This window comes from Xenopus tropicalis, chromosome 2, assembly GCF_000004195.4.
Source record: "Xenopus tropicalis strain Nigerian chromosome 2, UCB_Xtro_10.0, whole genome shotgun sequence".
Classification (NCBI taxonomy): domain Eukaryota; kingdom Metazoa; phylum Chordata; class Amphibia; order Anura; family Pipidae; genus Xenopus; species Xenopus tropicalis.
In genome coordinates, this window is record NC_030678.2 from 147,585,769 (window position 1) to 147,603,834 (window position 18,066).

Genomic DNA, 18,066 nt, shown 5'->3' on the forward strand with positions numbered 1-18,066 from the left:
CACAACCCTTTAATACAGTTCCTCATGTTATGGTGACCCCCAACCATAAAATTATTCCTAAGACCATCAGAAATATGTGTTTTCCAACGGTCTTAGGCGACCCCTATGAAAGGGTTGTTCAACCCCCAAAGGTTGAGGTTGAGAACTGCTGTACTAAGGGATCATACATTACAAACATTCACAAACATACCAAGGGCACACATACATGTTAGGTCACATCAGCCAATGAATGGACAGAGTTCTGCCTTTTGCTCCCACACTTCTTCCTGTTACAGTCAGAGCTGCATTATTTCTGGTTATGTGATCTCTGAGGGAGCACCCAGCTCATGACAAAATGGTGGCTCAAAGAAAAAGATATAAGAGGGCAATATTTACTGATATATATATATTTATATATATTCCAGTTTGGTAAGATTCTTTAATAGCCTGCTTAATATGATATAAACTATCTGTTGGTTATGTATTTATTCTGGGGGTATAGTTTTCCTTTAAAGAGTTAGCTTGGCCCATTTGCTTCCCCGTACATCTGTAATTGGATAAGTCTCTGACAACATTCATGTCAATGACATAGATGCTTCAACAATAGCAACAAGTAAGTCATCCCTGATGTGGCAGACTAAAACAATAACTTTCAGTAATAGAACTGGCACGAGGGTTTCATTGCCGCCAGAGCAGGAGTTGTACAACACAGGAGATGTTTAAGGGCTCATTAGATAACTTGACACAAATGTGCTTTGGTGCCATAACTCATAGGAAGCCATCAGCAATTAGATTTCATCAGTTCTGCAATTCTGCTCACGACATGCATATTAGTAAACGCAGAGAAAGACAGCGACTGAGGAAGGAGAATCAAATTGAGATTACCTTGCCTTCACATTTTTTATGACTCGTTATCTTGCACACTGAAAAACATAAGAGACACATAAAACATAGCAAAAAGCACATTAGCTAAGGATACAATGGTATAAAGGTGTCAGACAAAGACAGCAAGACTATGTGCCCTTCCCTACTCCCTACTTGCTGCACAAGTAATGGAAACCTTTATTATCTTCATCAATAAATTGGTAGATTTTCCCCCTATGCCCTTTTGGCTATCTTCCTTACTGGCCATACGCTGGCCTATGGTCTATTTAGTGTACAACTAGTCATACATAGCGATAGCCAAACACTATTGTTCTGCAGGAGGTGACGATAGGCACATCCACATTTGCCAATGTACTTGCCCACAACCAGCAGATGCAATTTTCAGTTGAGAGAAATCAACTACAACAGTATTGGATGGCAGGATAGTCTGCTGTGAGGGACCTGAGCTTAGTTTCAGCTTAGTGAGATAAGCAGAGGAGCAGGGCAGCCCTTAGGGGTACAAATTTTAAGCCGTGGGATTAGTTCCTATCATTTAGCACTGTTTATTATAGCACAGGGGATCTATATAGGTTTCTGATGGTGGCCGTGCAAACACGGGAGTCATTAATAGCACTGGAGCAGAAATAAATCAATGTAATGGCGCCAGTTTTGTAGGATACTTTTCCTCATCATTCTGTGCGTCCCCCCATGACTCATCCCCCCTTACGTTTAATATGTAATATCCAAAGACTGAATTTGTGTGAGACAACGCCAGCAGTATGTGACTGAGACACAGATGAATACATATGCACATCAATGGAAGTTTCACTCCCGTATTCTTCTGATCATCTCTAAGTGCTGCTCCTAAAACCCAACTTCAGGCCGATATCAATGTGAGCATTCATGCACTGCTGTTAGTGGAGTACATTTTTTCCGTCTCCTGCAAAAGCCTCAGCTATGTCACTGACCACAGAAGCTGTAATACATTTTCCAGGCCTGCAGAGTGTTCTCCTGCTTCCTACAGCCAGCATTGATTTCACTCAATTGCTCTCCTAGGCTCAAAGGTGTGAATGGCAGGAAGTGACATGCCCAGGATACCCCCTTCAGCTCCTGGAGTTTGGGCAGATGCAGATCTGGAGAACTTAGTACAGTGGATCCATAGATAAAACCTGAGGGTTGGTTACATAGCAATTCTAAAAGGCAAGACTGAATGAGCAGAAAAGAGTATTTAATGGTTTAAAAGACAGTGGTTTATTATTGGGGCGGTGGGGCACCAATAGTTAACATTTAGTATATTATAGAATGGTCAGTTTTTGGTGTACTTTCTTAGTTTTTACTAGGTAGGTATCGGGCCCCTTATCCAGAAACCCATTATCCAGAAAGTTCCAAATTACAGAAAGGCCATCTCCCATAGACTCCACTATAATCAAATAATTCACATTTTTAAAAATGATTTCGTTTTTCTCCATAATAATAAAACAGTACTTTGTACTTGACCCCAACTAAGATATAATTAACCTTTATTGGAGGGAAAACAATCCTATTGGGTATAATTACTGTTTAAATAATTTTTTAGTAGACTTAAGGTAGGAGATCCAAATTACGGAAAGACCCCTTATCCGGAAAACTCCAGGTCCCAAGCATTCTGGATAATGGGTCCCATACCTGCATTTGCTTTTCTCTTCTGACTTTCCAGCTTTCAAATGGGAGTCACTGACCCAGACAGCCAAAAACCTGTTGCACTTTGTGGCTACAATGTCACTGTTTCTGATACATTTCATTACTTACTATTCAGACCCACTCATATTCATATTCCAGTTTCTCATTGTTATTATCACTTTTATTATGATCTTACTATTTGAACCCACTCCTATTCATATTCCATAGTTCATATTTCCTAGTCAAACCACTGCCTGCTTGCTAGGGTTAATTAAAATTCCAAACTGGAGAGCTGCTGAAAATAAAGCTAAATATTCGAAAAGACGCATATAATAAAAAAACTAAGACCAACTGCAAATTGTTTCACAATAGCACTATAAAACATACTAAAATTGAATTTAAATGTAAGGTAAACAGCCCCTTTAAGGTGACATTTGGAATTTAATGCGTATTTTCTCCCATAGATATTCTCGGAACTATTGATAAATTGCTGATACAAAGGTCTGCTCGCCAAGGGTAGCTTAAACCATAAAGTCCATCAACGACTGCATTGAATATCATATCACTGAGACTAAACACACACAGCTGGAGGAGGGGCAACAGCATATAAAGACCAATGCCTAGGACTCCTATATATTATTTGCTGGAAGCAGCTGGCTTGGGCATTCAGAGTTCTTGCTGACCTGTCAGTAGGCTAGCCAGTGTGCAGACATCTCTTCCAAGCAAGTCATTTCTTTAGTATAGTGGCATCAGCTCTAGTCTGCCCGCACTCTACCTGCTGGGCCGATCAGTCATCTTTCTGGTTAATAACATTTGCATCAAACAGAATTTTTACTGGCCAAGCTGGTGACAAGCCCAGTTTGCAGGCTGCCCTCCAATGGCGCTGAAACACACTCTATGGACCATAAGGGTAAAGGGAAGATCTATATAAAGCTATTTGATCAAACCACATGTAACTATAGTTTAATACTGCTCCTAGGGAATAGCAGTCCTGTTATTATTGTTCACTAGGGTCTATAGAACTGTACGTTTACCCATGCATGCCAGCGTCCAAGTGTAAGAAGCATGGCTGCCCTCGCTGCAAGGAAATCGGAAGAAAAGCAAAGGTGACGTATGTATGTTCTTTTTTTATTTACTTGGACCAAAATAGCGCTGTTTATACGCACTGTGCTTCCTGCTTCATCCCAGTGGAATCCGCACATGTGTAGGTTATTGTTGCGATGTTTCCTTTCACGTATTCCTGATCTAATAAAGATCTGTAGGTATGCGTAGTTTGGGATACGATGGGCTCACTGTTAATACTCTTATTTTTGGAAAGCAGCTGATTCTACTGTCTCTGGCGGCATTCAGCTTCCTCTATAGAGACCAAACCTTCAGCTTTTGTTTTCAAGTTCTTGGTCCACAAGCTTCGATTCTGTTTCTCATTTTTAGAGAATTCATATTTTCTGGCCGTTTTGATTACTGCCGCCATAGTGCCACTCAAAAGAAAAAATTTAAATTAAGTTTTGACTGCCTATTGCTCTTGCCCTATACCTTTTTTACCTGCACTGATGGGGAGCATATGGGAAAGGTTCACCTCAAAGTCCAATGTTATTTTCAAACCTATATCTAGACAATTTTTGGCCAAATACTGTATGAGTTTGGCAGCCTTTTGGGCTACCCCCATACACAACTAACAAGGTGCCAACTTGGACGGGACAAGTTGCCAGTTTTTATCAGCTGAGTATGCCTAGCATCTTCTATTAAATCAAAGAAGTCAAAGGGATTTTCAGTCTGCATCCAATGCTACAAAGAACTTTATATAGTCTGTGCAGCACCCATATTCCCATATTCTTTGGCACCCATATAACTCATATTCCCTTTCATACAAATACAGTTCATCTATATTTTAATAGGTAATAAGTGTGAAGTGTGGGGGGGGGGGTTGGTCAGGTGGCAGAACAGGAATCTTACAATAGTAAGGATTGCAGCTTACCTACATGAGCCCAGGCACAGGCAGCCAATATCAGCTTTGGGTTCCTGATGGTTCCTTACTGCTCATTCACAGTTGTGGTGCCAGTTTCCTTTGCTCCGTTCTTTATGCTTTAAATGGGATTTGGGCGCCTATTGCCGGTCTCCTGACATGATTTCTCAATTAGACTGATGTGTCTGCTATTTAGAAATAACATTCCTTTGGTTTGAGCTTTGAGTATTAAAGTGCTGGTCAAGTGTTTGTTCTCCTAGCCTTGCTTATCAGGGGGCCAATCATAGGATGGGCGGAGTCAGCTCAGTAGCCACTCGCTTATCAGTGGCACTTGGAGGACAGGGAACAGCCTGGGCATATTTAACTGATACTTCCCCAAGAAAGTGTAGTCTGAACAGCAAGTAGGGCATGGCTTTTATCTGCTAATGCTACTATGTTATATATTTTTTTTCTATGCCAGTTTTCATAAAAACACGCAAAAACGTTCTTTCTGTCAATTACATTTATGGTATAAGCCTACCAAATGCCTGCAGCTACAACATACCTTCATGGCTCCCCCAAGCCACTAGATCCTTCTCTTACAGGATGTTACATGTATGGGGAACCCTACATGTCAAGCAAACAAGTTCTGGAGCATAGAAAAGGAGGGCCGCACAGGAGGATTATCATGTTCCCTCTTTAAGGTGCTGCTATTTTTTGAATAAACACGCAGGGGCCAAGCCCTGCTTGCATTACACTCGTTGTGCCGGTCAACTATGTTTTGCCCTCTTTAAGGTGGCCATAGATGAGCAGATTTCAGTTACCCATTCGGTCCTTCAGACCAATTCGGAGCTTATCTGTAATGTATAGGCACCCGCAACAGGCCTAGCTACATTTGGTCAGATCTCAATTGGGCAGGTTTGGATCAGGGACCGCATCAGCTCATTGATGCAGTCCTTCGTCCAACTGCGCCTATGACCACTGTTGCAATTCGATTAAGCCTGATATCTCCCACCTTAGGTGGGTATATTGGGAGAAGATATGCTCGTTTGGCGACCTCGCCAAATGAGTGGATTTTACAGTGTATGGCCACCTTTACAGTCTACTGCCAACCAATACTAATGGCTAGAGATGTGTTTTTATAGCTCGATGAACTTGAGCTGTGTAACATGAATCCAATATGATTGCAGCATCATCAGGGGAGAAAAGCCAAAAGCTTGTTTGGTTCTTGTAAACAAAACAATCCATTTGGGGGAAGGCAAGCAAGGCACAGTGAGGCTCATCTACTAACATATGTGCAACTTTGCTCCAATGCAGATATCTACTGCAAGCAACCAGATCTTTGCTATTGGCACTGCACTGATGCACCTATGTAAGTAAATCAGCCCTACTGTGTTTGCCAAAAGGTGCAAAGGTGACTTTCTAGTCCTGCATGTGTGACTGTATGATAGGGGTAGCAGAAAACTAGTACAGATATCTATTGTGTTCCATAAAACACATACAAGAAATGGATTTTCTTTGGGATTTAGCCATTTTCAGCAAGATTCGGCTGAATCCAGATGCTTGGCTGAACCAAATCCTTAAAATCACGTGACTTTTTGTCACCCTAAAACAAAAGTTGAACATTTTTAACCACACACTGCGTGTTCGGTTCTCCTCCAGATTTGGTTTATGGTTCGGTCGAATCTCCAAATAGTGGATTTGGTGCATCCCTATGAAAATGAAGCTTTTTATTGCAAAAGATTACAATTGTTGGTATTTTATATTTAGTATTTTGTATTTAATAAATTCTATATCCAAAACATAGAATAACAAAGGTAACATTAAGCTCATACCCAGGGACTGACACAAGGGCGCCACATTCCCAGATGCTGGTTAGAGGTCAGAGAACCAATAGGGTATTTACACAACATCATGTAAAGAAGAAGACACAGTGCAATGAAAAAGGCAAAGTGGTTCCCCCCCACTCACCTCTGCAAACACTGCCCTGAGATACCACAGGCTCACTGCAGGCAGCACAAAGCCTCTTTTTCCTCAGCGTTTTATCCTGAAACACATGGCGCTCCACCCCAGCGGGCTGCAATGGAAAAATACCAAAGGTTAACACTCACCAACAGAAGAGAGCGACAAAAAGTGATGTTTCCACTCAGGTCATAAAAGAGCAAGTGTGCGACTCTCAAGGAACGCAGGCAAACACACACGTGTCATGGAAAGGGAGTTCCTCCGTAGAAACGGTTTGTGGAACGGACTTCATCTTCTGGGGGAAAATGAGGCCAAAATAATTCAGACTTTATTCTTAGGTTGTTAATCTTTAAATGTATATATATGACTATGTACCTGAGAAAGAAAGATAGAATGCTTACACACTGCCAGTAATGCAATAGATTTGCTACGAGTTTGGTTTGTGTTGCTGAGAAATCCCTGCCTAAAGAATGCACAATATATGGCTGGACGTTCACTCACTGGATCTGCTCCACTGGAACCAATCAGTGACAATGTTCCACTGGAACTGGGAATTCGCCCAATGACATTAGCCCTAATAAGACTCTCACTGAGAACCTTATACAGTTACTGCCACTTCCTGAAATTGTTGGCTTCACATACCAAAACATAACAGCCATTCCTAAAATAATGGATTAAATAAATCAATAATGTTTTGCTTTACCTTAATTAAAGATTAGGGCAATGGCAATGTGCCAAGATTTGTCACCCATGGTTAAATCTGCTGTACCATGGGTGACATGGGTAACATTAGGAAAGCCACAAGTAATATGTTTTACTTATGGTTATCCTAATGTTATGCTATGGCAAGCCATTTTTGGGAGATTTGTCAGCTGCAGTGGTGCAAATTTAACCTCTGGCAACAAATCTTACCATGTGACATTGCCCTTAGGCTGAGGGCACACGGGGGAGGGGGTGGAGATTTATCAAAGTTCGAGTTTGATTTTTTTCACGATTCGTGTGATCTTTTTTAAGCCATCTCAAAGCTTGGGAATTGTCCTAGGCAAGTCAAGCAATATTTTCAAACTCAAATTTTACGATCTTCAGCAAGGACTCCAGTTCTCACAATGACTGGCATGTTTTATGCAATTCTTCTTCCTCTCACAGAACATGCATGGCATTGTGGGAATTGGAGTCTTTGCTGGGGGAGGCGCTACAGTCCAGGCACTAAAGGGGTGCATAACCTGAGCCCCCATCCCCCCCAGATGTTGCAGAATTACAATTCCCACCACCACTCCACAGTCAGATAAAATAAACAAATGGAGATGGTCAGACATTTGGGCAACACATTGGATCTGGAAGTGTAGAAAGGAAAATGTAAAAGAAACTAGAAATAACCGGTCCCCACAGCAAATTCTTTCGTTTTTTTATTCTTCATTTATATAGTGCTGACATATTCCACCGTGCTTTACAGAGACCAGGCTTTGCCCCAGTGGAGCTGTGAAGTCACATCCACACAAGCTATGGTATTTATAAGGAGCCAATTATTTTTGGAATGTAGTAGGAAACAGGAGCACCCACAGAAAACCCCAGTAGACATAAAATAATAAGAATATAAACTCCTTGCAGATAGTGCCCTGCTGATATTGTACCTAGAACCCCAGTCTTGCAAAGGCAACAGTGCTGACCACTGCATTGCATCGTGCAATTAAATTCCCTTAATGGTGACACGCAATTAGGGTTGCCACATTTTTTTAAAACAGTTTTATCGTCCAGTGTGGTGGGCAATGATGAAAAAGGGGTGGGATGTGAGATAAGGGGGTGGGACAGTGACGCAAAGGGGAGGGGTGATGCAACGAATGGGTAAGGGCCAGATTATGCAGCAATCAGGGAATAAAAGAGGTAACATTGGGGTGAATAGGTGTGGGCCAAGGGCAGGTGTTCTACGGCTAGGTCAGTAAAATACCGGCCAGGGGCAAGCCTACACGCAATGTGCAGTATTACTGTGCTGACCACTGTGACATTAGGGCCACCTATGGAGTGGAGATATGTTTTAAAGAGCAGCCACTGGGTCTGCTGTATCACCCCTTTTACATACATAAAAAACAAAGTTTCAAACAGTCAGCATTTCATTCCATATTGTGCAAGAATTGATTGTGAAATGAACTCTCACTTCAATAGGTTCTGCACACGACTCCTCTTAATATATGCAATCCCAAGCAGAGTTTGCAAAGGACCCAAGATAAATAATGGAAATGTGCTGTGTGATGTGCTTCTCTCTATATGGTTTCACCCTCCATGCTCCCGTGGCATTTATATCATATTTGCCTCCAAAAGATGCAAGTAAAGTTTCCAGTGTTTTGCTTTTTAGGATCTGGTTACTTAAAACAGACTTTATATAAAATTGGGGGGGGGGGGGGGGGGGGGGGTTGCTGCAGGCAAAGAAATGCTATAAAACTGCCAAGCACAATTTATTTTTTGGACAACCTTACTAAGCCACAAACCTATTGACATTAGCTTGTTCCATAGTGATCATGCAACCAAAGCTTAAAGGGAAACTGGAGCTAAAACACATGCTGCTTTAAAAAAGAAACTTGTGGTGTTCCCTTCCAGTTTGACATGTTTTAGGAAAATTCAACAGGGTGTGAGTACCCCTCCTAATAACTAGGTGTAACTACTAGGGCCGTGCCATAGCCAGTCAGATCATTACAACATTCACACTATTTTATTAGATAATAATTAGGTGATTAAAATGATGGTAGGAGATTTTAGAACCAATCAAGGCGTTCAAGGTGAGACTATACTAAAGCCATTGGGATAATGGATCCCATATCTGTACAATCAAATCATCTCTGTATGAAACATAAGGTGGCCATACAGTGTAAGATTCACTCGTTTGGTGAGACTGCGGATCCCCTCCCAATAAGCCCACCTAGGGGTACGCAATATCAAGCTCTAGGGCCAAACAATCAAATTTAACCAGTGCACATAGGCGCTGTCAGTTTGGGGACTGCATCACCGAGCCAATGCAATCCCCAATCTGATGGAAAAATCAAACCTGTCTGATCAAGATCCGCCCAACTAAAGCCAGATGTTGGGGAGGCCCGTCGTTAGTGCCCATACACAGGCAGGTAAGCTACCAAATCGGTCTATAGGACCAATATCGGCAGCTGAAATTGACCCATGTATGGCCACCATAGGGGGGTTATGCACTGCAACCCAGTTTAGTAACTAATTAGACCAGGAAGCATTTAATATTGCGGGTGCATCTGTTCTAGTGAATGGAACTAGGATAAAGCGCCAGGGCAATAGTAAGTAAATCAGGATGGCATATGTCAAATAAGCAAAAAAAAGCAAGAATAACTTATCTGCTTATTAGTACGTAACTGTGTCTCTTTAGCTAAGGCTGAACTATAACTATAGCTAAGGCTTAGGAGCTGTGGTTCATCAGCTGCTGTTGGGCCTAATATAAACCTGAGGTGGCACTGTAACTGCTCAGCCCTTGGTACAGCCTGGCACACAGCCAATGCACACTGTGCTATGAGAAAGATGCTCAAGGCAATACCTAGTTATAGAGATGCCCTCTATTTAACAGAATCACATTCACAGTAACCTGGTGGGGGTGCTTAATGTACAATTCAAGCACAAATTGCATAAATGGATGCTAAGCTGAACATTCACTGATGCAGTTTATAAACATACCTGTGCCCGTACATGCTCCTTTAAACAACAAGCCCCTTCAGCCTGTTCTGAATTAGTCAGCCTGGACTCAACTGACCTGCGCCAATGTTTGGAGCCCAGGCCATGCCCCTGGATTACTCTCAAACTATCCCTGAGCTTATTACTTACTAGCTTCCATACAGATCCAAACCAGCAGACAAGGATGAACTTAGTGCAAAGGTAACACAACACAATGAAAACAGTACAAAAACTGTAAGATAATAAATGCTGTATTTAATCAGCCCCAGAGTGTGTATATAAAGGGATATGATAGTCTGAACAAGCTGATCAGTGTGTGGCCACTGAGATATGATGTGCAGGCAGATCCTGTAAGTAATACACACAGGGAGATTAAAGGGGAGCATTTGGGGAAACATTATCCCTCCCCAATGGGAAAGCAACGCGTATCAGCAAGTTCTCCCAATTCAAAAGAGCCCCTTATGCCATAAGTGTATGCATCAAACCAACTGTATTATTAGAGAGAATTCAAATGGCAGCCCAGCAGCATCCATTCCAGAAGTGCCCCAGGTGCATGATAGAATACATAAAATCATCAGATGTACAGTGAATTCTTACAGTTAACTCACTCTGATGTCAGAGAGTAACAAATAAAGGAACATATCCCATCACACCTCCCACATACAGGTTGTGTGTATATGTAAAAACCTGCAGTTTGGCCACACCCCCTCAACTGGTCATTGGTAAATAGTGCTCTGGGGGAATGGCACAATATTTTCCTAGGTCTAGTAACCCATAGCAACAAATCAGATGATTGTTTTCACAGAAGTGACCAATGCTACAGGTGACAAGACTCTGTAGAACCACAGGGTCCACGGTCATCAGTCCAGCCCCAGTCTTCTGCATTCCACCCTAACGCACATTCTTTTTCATACATTTACAAGGACCCATAACACCCAGGGGACTTACAAGTAACCTATTTATTTGTATAATTACACTTTCCCCCCTCTCTACATGAGGCAAGGACAAATTGAAATAAGGTTTTTGTTGCTAGTGAAAAGGTTTTGGGACTATAGATAAAAATGTAGAGCAAATGTAGAGTCATTATTTTGGGAAATCCCCTTCCCCTCCCATGACACACACGCATGGCTGCTGACTCCATTCTTCAGACACTGTATCTGCCATTTAGCATTTGTCATTGAGCAGAGTATGTACTGTCACTGTAAATAGAATAGCCCATACCAGGAGGAAAGGTCTGGGTCTCCCACCAGAAGACACAAAGAACCGTTTAGTGTCCCAGTATACAAGATATTTCTTGTCATAAACAGCTGAGCACCCTTTGGTCATTTGTATGCTACCAACTCCCCCTTAGAGCCAGAACTTTAGGCAACAACATTAGAAGAGGCTGCGGGGCACCTTCCCATGTGCATTTTCTTATTTTCTGCCACACATGTGAATTACATGGGCCTGATACAGAGGGGACTAGCTGTTAGTAGGGCTACACCTGCTGCACAAACTGACAGACTCCTGACAAGCCACACAGGGGCCTCACTCACTGACACCCATACACACACTGACCTTGCCTCAGCAAGCCGGCACTACCACAACCCACACACGGCAGCCCCACATATGAATTACACAGAGAAACATTTGTCAGTTTTCTTATTGCCCTCATTCTGCCCCACTTCAGCCAGAAACAACACTTTCATTCATAGCCCCCTCAGCGTGCCCTCTACTCACCTCTTGTCCAACGCTCACACAGCCCGTCATGTGCACACCCGGGCAACTTGTTATTACATATAATATATGCAAATGGACCCCTGCAGCAACAACAGTGTTCCATGAGTGCGTTACCAGTGGCGCCGTGCCAAGCTGTAAGCACAGGACCTTTACTTTTGTGCCAGAGTATAGTGATATGCACAGAATGGGCTCATTACACATAGACACTGTACCCCTAAAATCAGACAGGGTCCCCCCCCTTTTGCACATACCGTGGCACAGTTGAAGCTCCTGCTCAGCCCCCTCAGCATGTTCTGCAGTGACTTTCTGGGCTTCATGGTTTAGGAGACACCCCACTGCTGCAGCTCCCCAGTCTGCGCTCCGTAGGAGCAGTGTGTGTGCATCTAGTGCGGGGGGCTGTGCTGGGAGTGGTGGTTATTCAGGGCGGACGGAGGATGTGAGGTTGGGGGGGAAGGACATGATGGGGGGAACTGGCCTTTCCTGAAAGACAAAGCTCACATTTCCTCCCCACCTAACTTTAAGTATTGAACTTAACCTTTACACTGCCATGCCCATGCAGCCACCTAACATGGGTCAATGTACCAATTGTATGCAGGGTTATATACACCAAAATGGATATCTATCTATATCGATACATCTATATTGATGGATAAAGAACATATCAGGCGGATATTCCCCTAGAAACTGACAGGTTTAACTCCCATAATGCTTGAATCTTGGCTGCTCCTGCATATTCAGGTCTCACAGCTTCTCCCCTAAATAATTCATTTGCCCTCATCCCCTTGCATACCTGATCAACCTGCTACTGTGAGTTTCTTATACTCTCAAGAGAGACTCTGATTTTAGCTTCTCCGTCACCAAACTCTGCAGCCACTCTGGTTCCCTCTCCCAAGGCCAATAATGTCACAAGGTGCCTGGGAATCTTCATTAAAGGGGTAAATCAGCTTACAATTCACTTCCCAGTATGATGCAGGCAATGACAGTTTAAGATACTTAGCCTTGCTGTTTTATTCCATAGGGTTTTTAAATTATACGTTTACATTTTTTTTTGCATGCAAACAGCTGTCTGGCTTGCTGTCTCATCTATCCTAGCAACCAACCAACAACAAATAAAAATAACAAAGACCAGCAGGCAAATGACTTGTAATACTTCTGAATGCAACTTCCTGGGATAATGTAGTAAAACATAACAAATTTGCACAAGGTTTAGTAACTAGGGCCACATTTATCTCCAGAGCTGCCTAGGGATAGGCCATTCACATACCTGACTGGTGCATATATACAGTAGTCTATGGGCATGTGGGCAGGGGGTTTAGTTTTTTTTAAATGGGGGATGTTCACCTTTAGGCAGTAGTCTGAATCTGAAGAGCCCCTATCAGAAAAAAACATTTTTGTAATTCATTTATTATTTAAAATGCTACAGACCAGGATCAGCTCTGCTAAAACTCTTTCTCCTCTGCTCTCTCTTTGGAAGGGATCGCCGACACCAACGAGCATTCTGCCCAAACAGGAAGCTGACACTGAACTGGTTACTGCACATGCCTTCCTTCTCCTGCTTCATTTGCATTTCATTGATTTGACTGGCTGAATCCTGCCAGCCAATGGTATCAAAGATATGCAAATGAACCAGGAGAGGGAAGGCACATACAGAACCAGATCAGTATCAACTCTTTTTATTTGGCTGCCTGCCAAGTCCTGGTCTGGGAAATCCCCTACAGAGAGAGCAGAAGGTAAGAGTTTTATCAGTGCTGATCCTGGTTGGCAGCTCCAAAATCAAACATTTTAAATAATAAAGATGACTTACAAAAAAGTTTTTTTTGACAGGGGCTGTTCAAATTTGGAATACTGTCTGAGGGTGAACATCCCCTTTAATATATAGGTACCTTTCATAGGCTCCTCTGAAGCTGCTGCCTTAATTGCTACAACTCACCCTAGCAACCAGATTTCATTGTGATTTTCTAAATTGGAGAGCTGCTCAACAAAAAGCTAAATAATTTAAAAAAAAACATAAAAAATGAAGGCCAGTTGCAAACTGTCTCAGAATATAATTTTCTACATTATACTAAAAGTTAATTTAAAGGTGAACTACTCCCTTTAAACAGCAAGATTGGGTACTAGGCAGAGCAGAGAGTGTTTGGCTCGGGCCTTCAGTCTCTGTAGGTTCCCTTAGTCAGAAAATTACCTTCCGCTACTTCAGTGATCCCCAACCAGTGGCTCAGGGGCAACATGTTGCTCCCCAACCCCTTGGATGTTGCCCCCAAACCAGGGAGTTATTTTTGAATTCCTGACTTGGGGGCAAGTTTTGGCTGAATAAAAACAAGATTTCCTACCAAATAAAGCCCCTGTAAGCTGATAGTGTGCATAGAGGCTGCCTAATAGCCACTCTTAGCCTTTATTTGGCTCCTCCATGAACTTTTATGGTGCTTGTGTTGCTCTCCAAGTCTTTTTATTAGACTGTGGCTCACTAGTAAAAGAAAGGTTGGGGACCCCTGGCCTATTTAATAGCACGAGTGTGCCGGGAGCATCACAGGCTATATAGGCTTTGTCCTGCATCCCCCATGACTAGATCTATTGCGGACAAAGGGTTTCAGGCTAAGGGGACTATTAAAAAAAAAAAAATAGTTCTGGAACCCCCCCTTCCCCCACCCCCTTTTTTTGTTTAAATGCACAGGAATGTTTCAAACCACTTTTTTTTTATAGATTTATGAACAGTTTATATGAATAAAACCTCAACGAAGAAAGAGACAGAGGGGGATTTCCTTTAAAATGTATTATTGTTTGATTTTAAGTTGGAATTAATGGAAATACAAGCAGGGAAAAAGTCTGCAATGTTCTGGGACAGGAAATAAACATGGATGTTGCGGCCAGCCGTCATGTCTAAATAAAGGGCCACTATACATTCGATTATATTTTCTCTAACGGCAATTACTTCTAATGGGAATTTTAACGGGGTTGTTCACCTTATAATTAACTTTAAGTATGATGTAGAGAATGATATTCTGAGACAATCTGCAAATGTCTGGAATTTCAGAACATATCTGGTTGCTAGGGTTTAAATTAGTCTAGCAACCAGGCAGTGGTTTAAATGAGAAACTTGAATATGAATAAGAGAGGGCCTGAACAGAAACACAAGTAATAAAAAGTAACAATAACAATAGTTGTTTTGGCTGCTGGGGTTAGTGACCCCCCATTTGAAAGCTGGATAGAAGGCCAATAATTAAAAATTATACAAAATTATAAATGAAGACCAGTTTAAAAGTTGCTAAGAATTGGTCATTCAATAACACACTAAAAGTTGACTCTTAAGAACTTTATTTTTAACAGAATGCATAATACTTTTATTCTTGCTCTGTTTCCCTTCAGCTTCTGTGCAGATGTTCCAGAGATTCCATTGAATGAGACTAAATGTCCACCCCTCTCTCGCTACAACGCCCCCTATCCTTTCCCACAGTCCCCCTGTGGGGCAATAATCCTACAATACACATGGAAACTGCCACTGTCCATTTAGCCAATTAAACTGGCACAGGGGAAGGCAGGCTGATCAGTTATCTGAGTTACTGTGTGCATAGGGGCACAGGTAAATGTGGAACTGCGCTTGGGCCCGCTTTACAAGAAACTAGCATGGGGCGTAATAACCTAGAGGGCTGCTTGGTTGCAGAATCAGTAATGGAGTTCCCCAAGCATAACTGCAGGAGGCCTGGGATTTCTTAGGCTAATGTCCCACCGAGCAATTTAATCACCCCTGACAGGCTTCTGCATCGCTTCAGTTTTCTGAAGTTGCACAAAGTTGAGCTAAATTGTTACCAGTGATTCGTATTGTTGCCGGTGGAAATGCGTTTGGAGATACTAGTCACCTGTGGTAGCAGAGATCTATCGTAGGCGACTAAATCTCTCCATGGGACATCAGCCTAAGGGTTCTGGCACACGGGGAGATTAGTCGCCTGCGATTTGCCGAAATCGCGCCGCCGCGTGTGCCATCCCACCGGCGACTTACATTTTCGCTGGTGGGATGGCAACTCGGGGAGATTAGTCGCCCGCGAACAGGGATATTTGTCGCGGACGACTAATCTCCTCGTGTGCCAGAGCCCTTACAGAACCATAAATTAGCCCCCTTGTTTGCAGTTGCACAAAAGGCTATTTTGCTGTTAGTGCTTTCTGTTTCAGCAAAATTGTCCTCAGGCTGGCTTCCAAGATAAATGGATCAGCACTAATTACACAAATCCTTAGCTAACAATGAATAAACGGGGGGGGTAAGGCAGGAGCAAGCGAGAAAGAGAAGATATAAATAAAACTTTTCTGCTTGATTGTATTTGTACTTGAAATCAATATATGTTTATTGAGGTACAGCAGCTTTGAGAACAGTTTTTCTTTTACTTTTGAAAAGTTTTAATGATATATTTGTATATATGTGTGTTTGCATGTTATATGTCCCAAATAAGCAGTTCTAGCTGTAACTCATGGGTATGGGTAGACCTACCTCCCCATAGCCTGATAACTTTTTTAGTCCGAGGGCTTCTGAGCCAGTAGTCATTGGGATTCTCCATATTTTAGATCAGCAAACAGGCAAAAGAGTGAAGGAAACCAAAGGCTGAGGCAGCCATATTGGTACTAAATAAAGTCCTATATATATATAGTTAATATTCAGGATGAGGCTGGAATAGGTGATACATAGAGAAGATCAGGAACCAGGTAAACTGCAGGATAACAAATAGAAACAGAATGGCAGAAACAGATGCCAGTTTGGGCAAAGACCAAGTGAAGATCAAGTTTAAACAGAAATATATTTGAAAGGGAAATTCTCCAAATCCAGACCTTTGACCTTTTTACTGCAGCAAGATGAGACCCAAGCTTGGGACTTTGGAAACTATGCAATTTACTTTTTTTAGTGAACTTTGAAATTCACATTAGTTTTATTTAGATTTTCTGCCCATTGGTGTGTAAGTCATACAACTTAATATAACTTAATATAATATCTATTTTATACACATGGAATAGACATTTTGTTCAAGTGTAGCAAAGGGTGTTATTCACTTACAGAACCTATTCCATATTTAGAAAGCACTGACATTCAGAGAATCCTTCCTTTGAACTGGGGGTGAACAGACAGAATGGGAATCACTTGTCAAGCTGATGTTCTACCTAGTTACCATCCTTTATCTGCCTAGTCACCACCCCTGTGACACCAGGACTGCCTGGTATGGGGCCACATACCACTAAGCCCCCCCACAGGGGCTCCCAATTATAAGCTTAATGGTCACCTGGATTGTGGGCTCTTCCAACAAATAAACAGGGTCCCAATGGAAAAATATGGTCCTTACACACATGCTAATGCACCTAATAATCCCTGACCACTCCCCAATTATAACAATATTCTACCTATAATCCATCCAAACCCCGCCCACACCTGTGCAAGCCCATCCCTTTTATGACCTTGTGAAATGCATTTTTTCATCTTGGGGCCCCTCCCTGCAATAGAACCCCTGAGTGCAGTACCGCTTTGTTGGTGCCTCTGTGTGACATTACCTCGCCACCCCCTTGGTATATACAAACAAAGATGGCCTAGCCTTAGGAGGGCAAATATCTGGCGTGCTTTCCCACTGAGCCACATGAGACTGTGTGAGCTGACACATATCTCTCATAGCCACCCATTACTGCAACACCTAAATGAGTGTACAAAATATAGATACAATGTTAGTGTCTACAAACCTCCTTTGATCGATTCATTATCCCAAATATCTGCCAAAAATGCCAGGGGCAGTCATTCTGTTGGCATTGCATACTCCATATCACATCCTCCTTATTCCGTTATTCCTGTTTCAGTTATGTTTTCAGGCCCTTAGGGCAGTGGCACACAGGTAGATTAGTCGCCCGTGATAAATCTTCATTATTGCGGACAACTTATCTCCCCAACATGCCATCCCACCGGCAAGAATATAAATCGCCAGTGGGATTGTATACTTTGGTCGCCTAAAGTTGCTTCGCAAGGAAACTTCAGGCGACTTCAGAAAACTCAAGCGATACGTATGCCATCTCACCAGTGATTTACATTCTTGACAGTGGGATGGCATGTTGGGGACATTAGTCACCCGCAATAGTGAAGATTTATTGTGGGCGACTAATCTCCTTGTGTGCCACTGCCCTTAGGGTGAAGACACATGGAACTAGTCAGTAGCTGCTACTTTTTCATGGCTACTAAACTTCAGAAAATACCCTGCCATAGTTAATACAGAGACAGTTATCAGTAAATGATCAGCATTTTTTAT

At 42.3% G+C, this 18,066-nt stretch overlaps 1 protein-coding gene across 2 annotated transcripts in view; it reads right to left on the reverse strand.

Moving 5' to 3' along the window:
• The window catches only part of tns2 (tensin 2), a 71,550-nt gene that overhangs the window by 38,312 nt on the left and 15,172 nt on the right, over positions 1–18,066 (reverse strand). The window contains exons 1-3 of one of the 2 annotated variants that reach the window (XM_012957861.3): positions 12,055–12,204; positions 6,416–6,521; positions 865–902 (exon numbers count right to left, since the gene is read on the reverse strand). In XM_012957861.3, the coding sequence (XP_012813315.2) occupies positions 865–902; positions 6,416–6,521; positions 12,055–12,120 (210 nt within the window). In that variant the 5' untranslated portion in view covers positions 12,121–12,204. Of the gene's footprint in view, positions 1–864; positions 903–6,415; positions 6,522–12,054; positions 12,205–18,066 lie in introns of those variants that run through there. The other variant, XM_002936643.5, reaches the window with a different exon arrangement.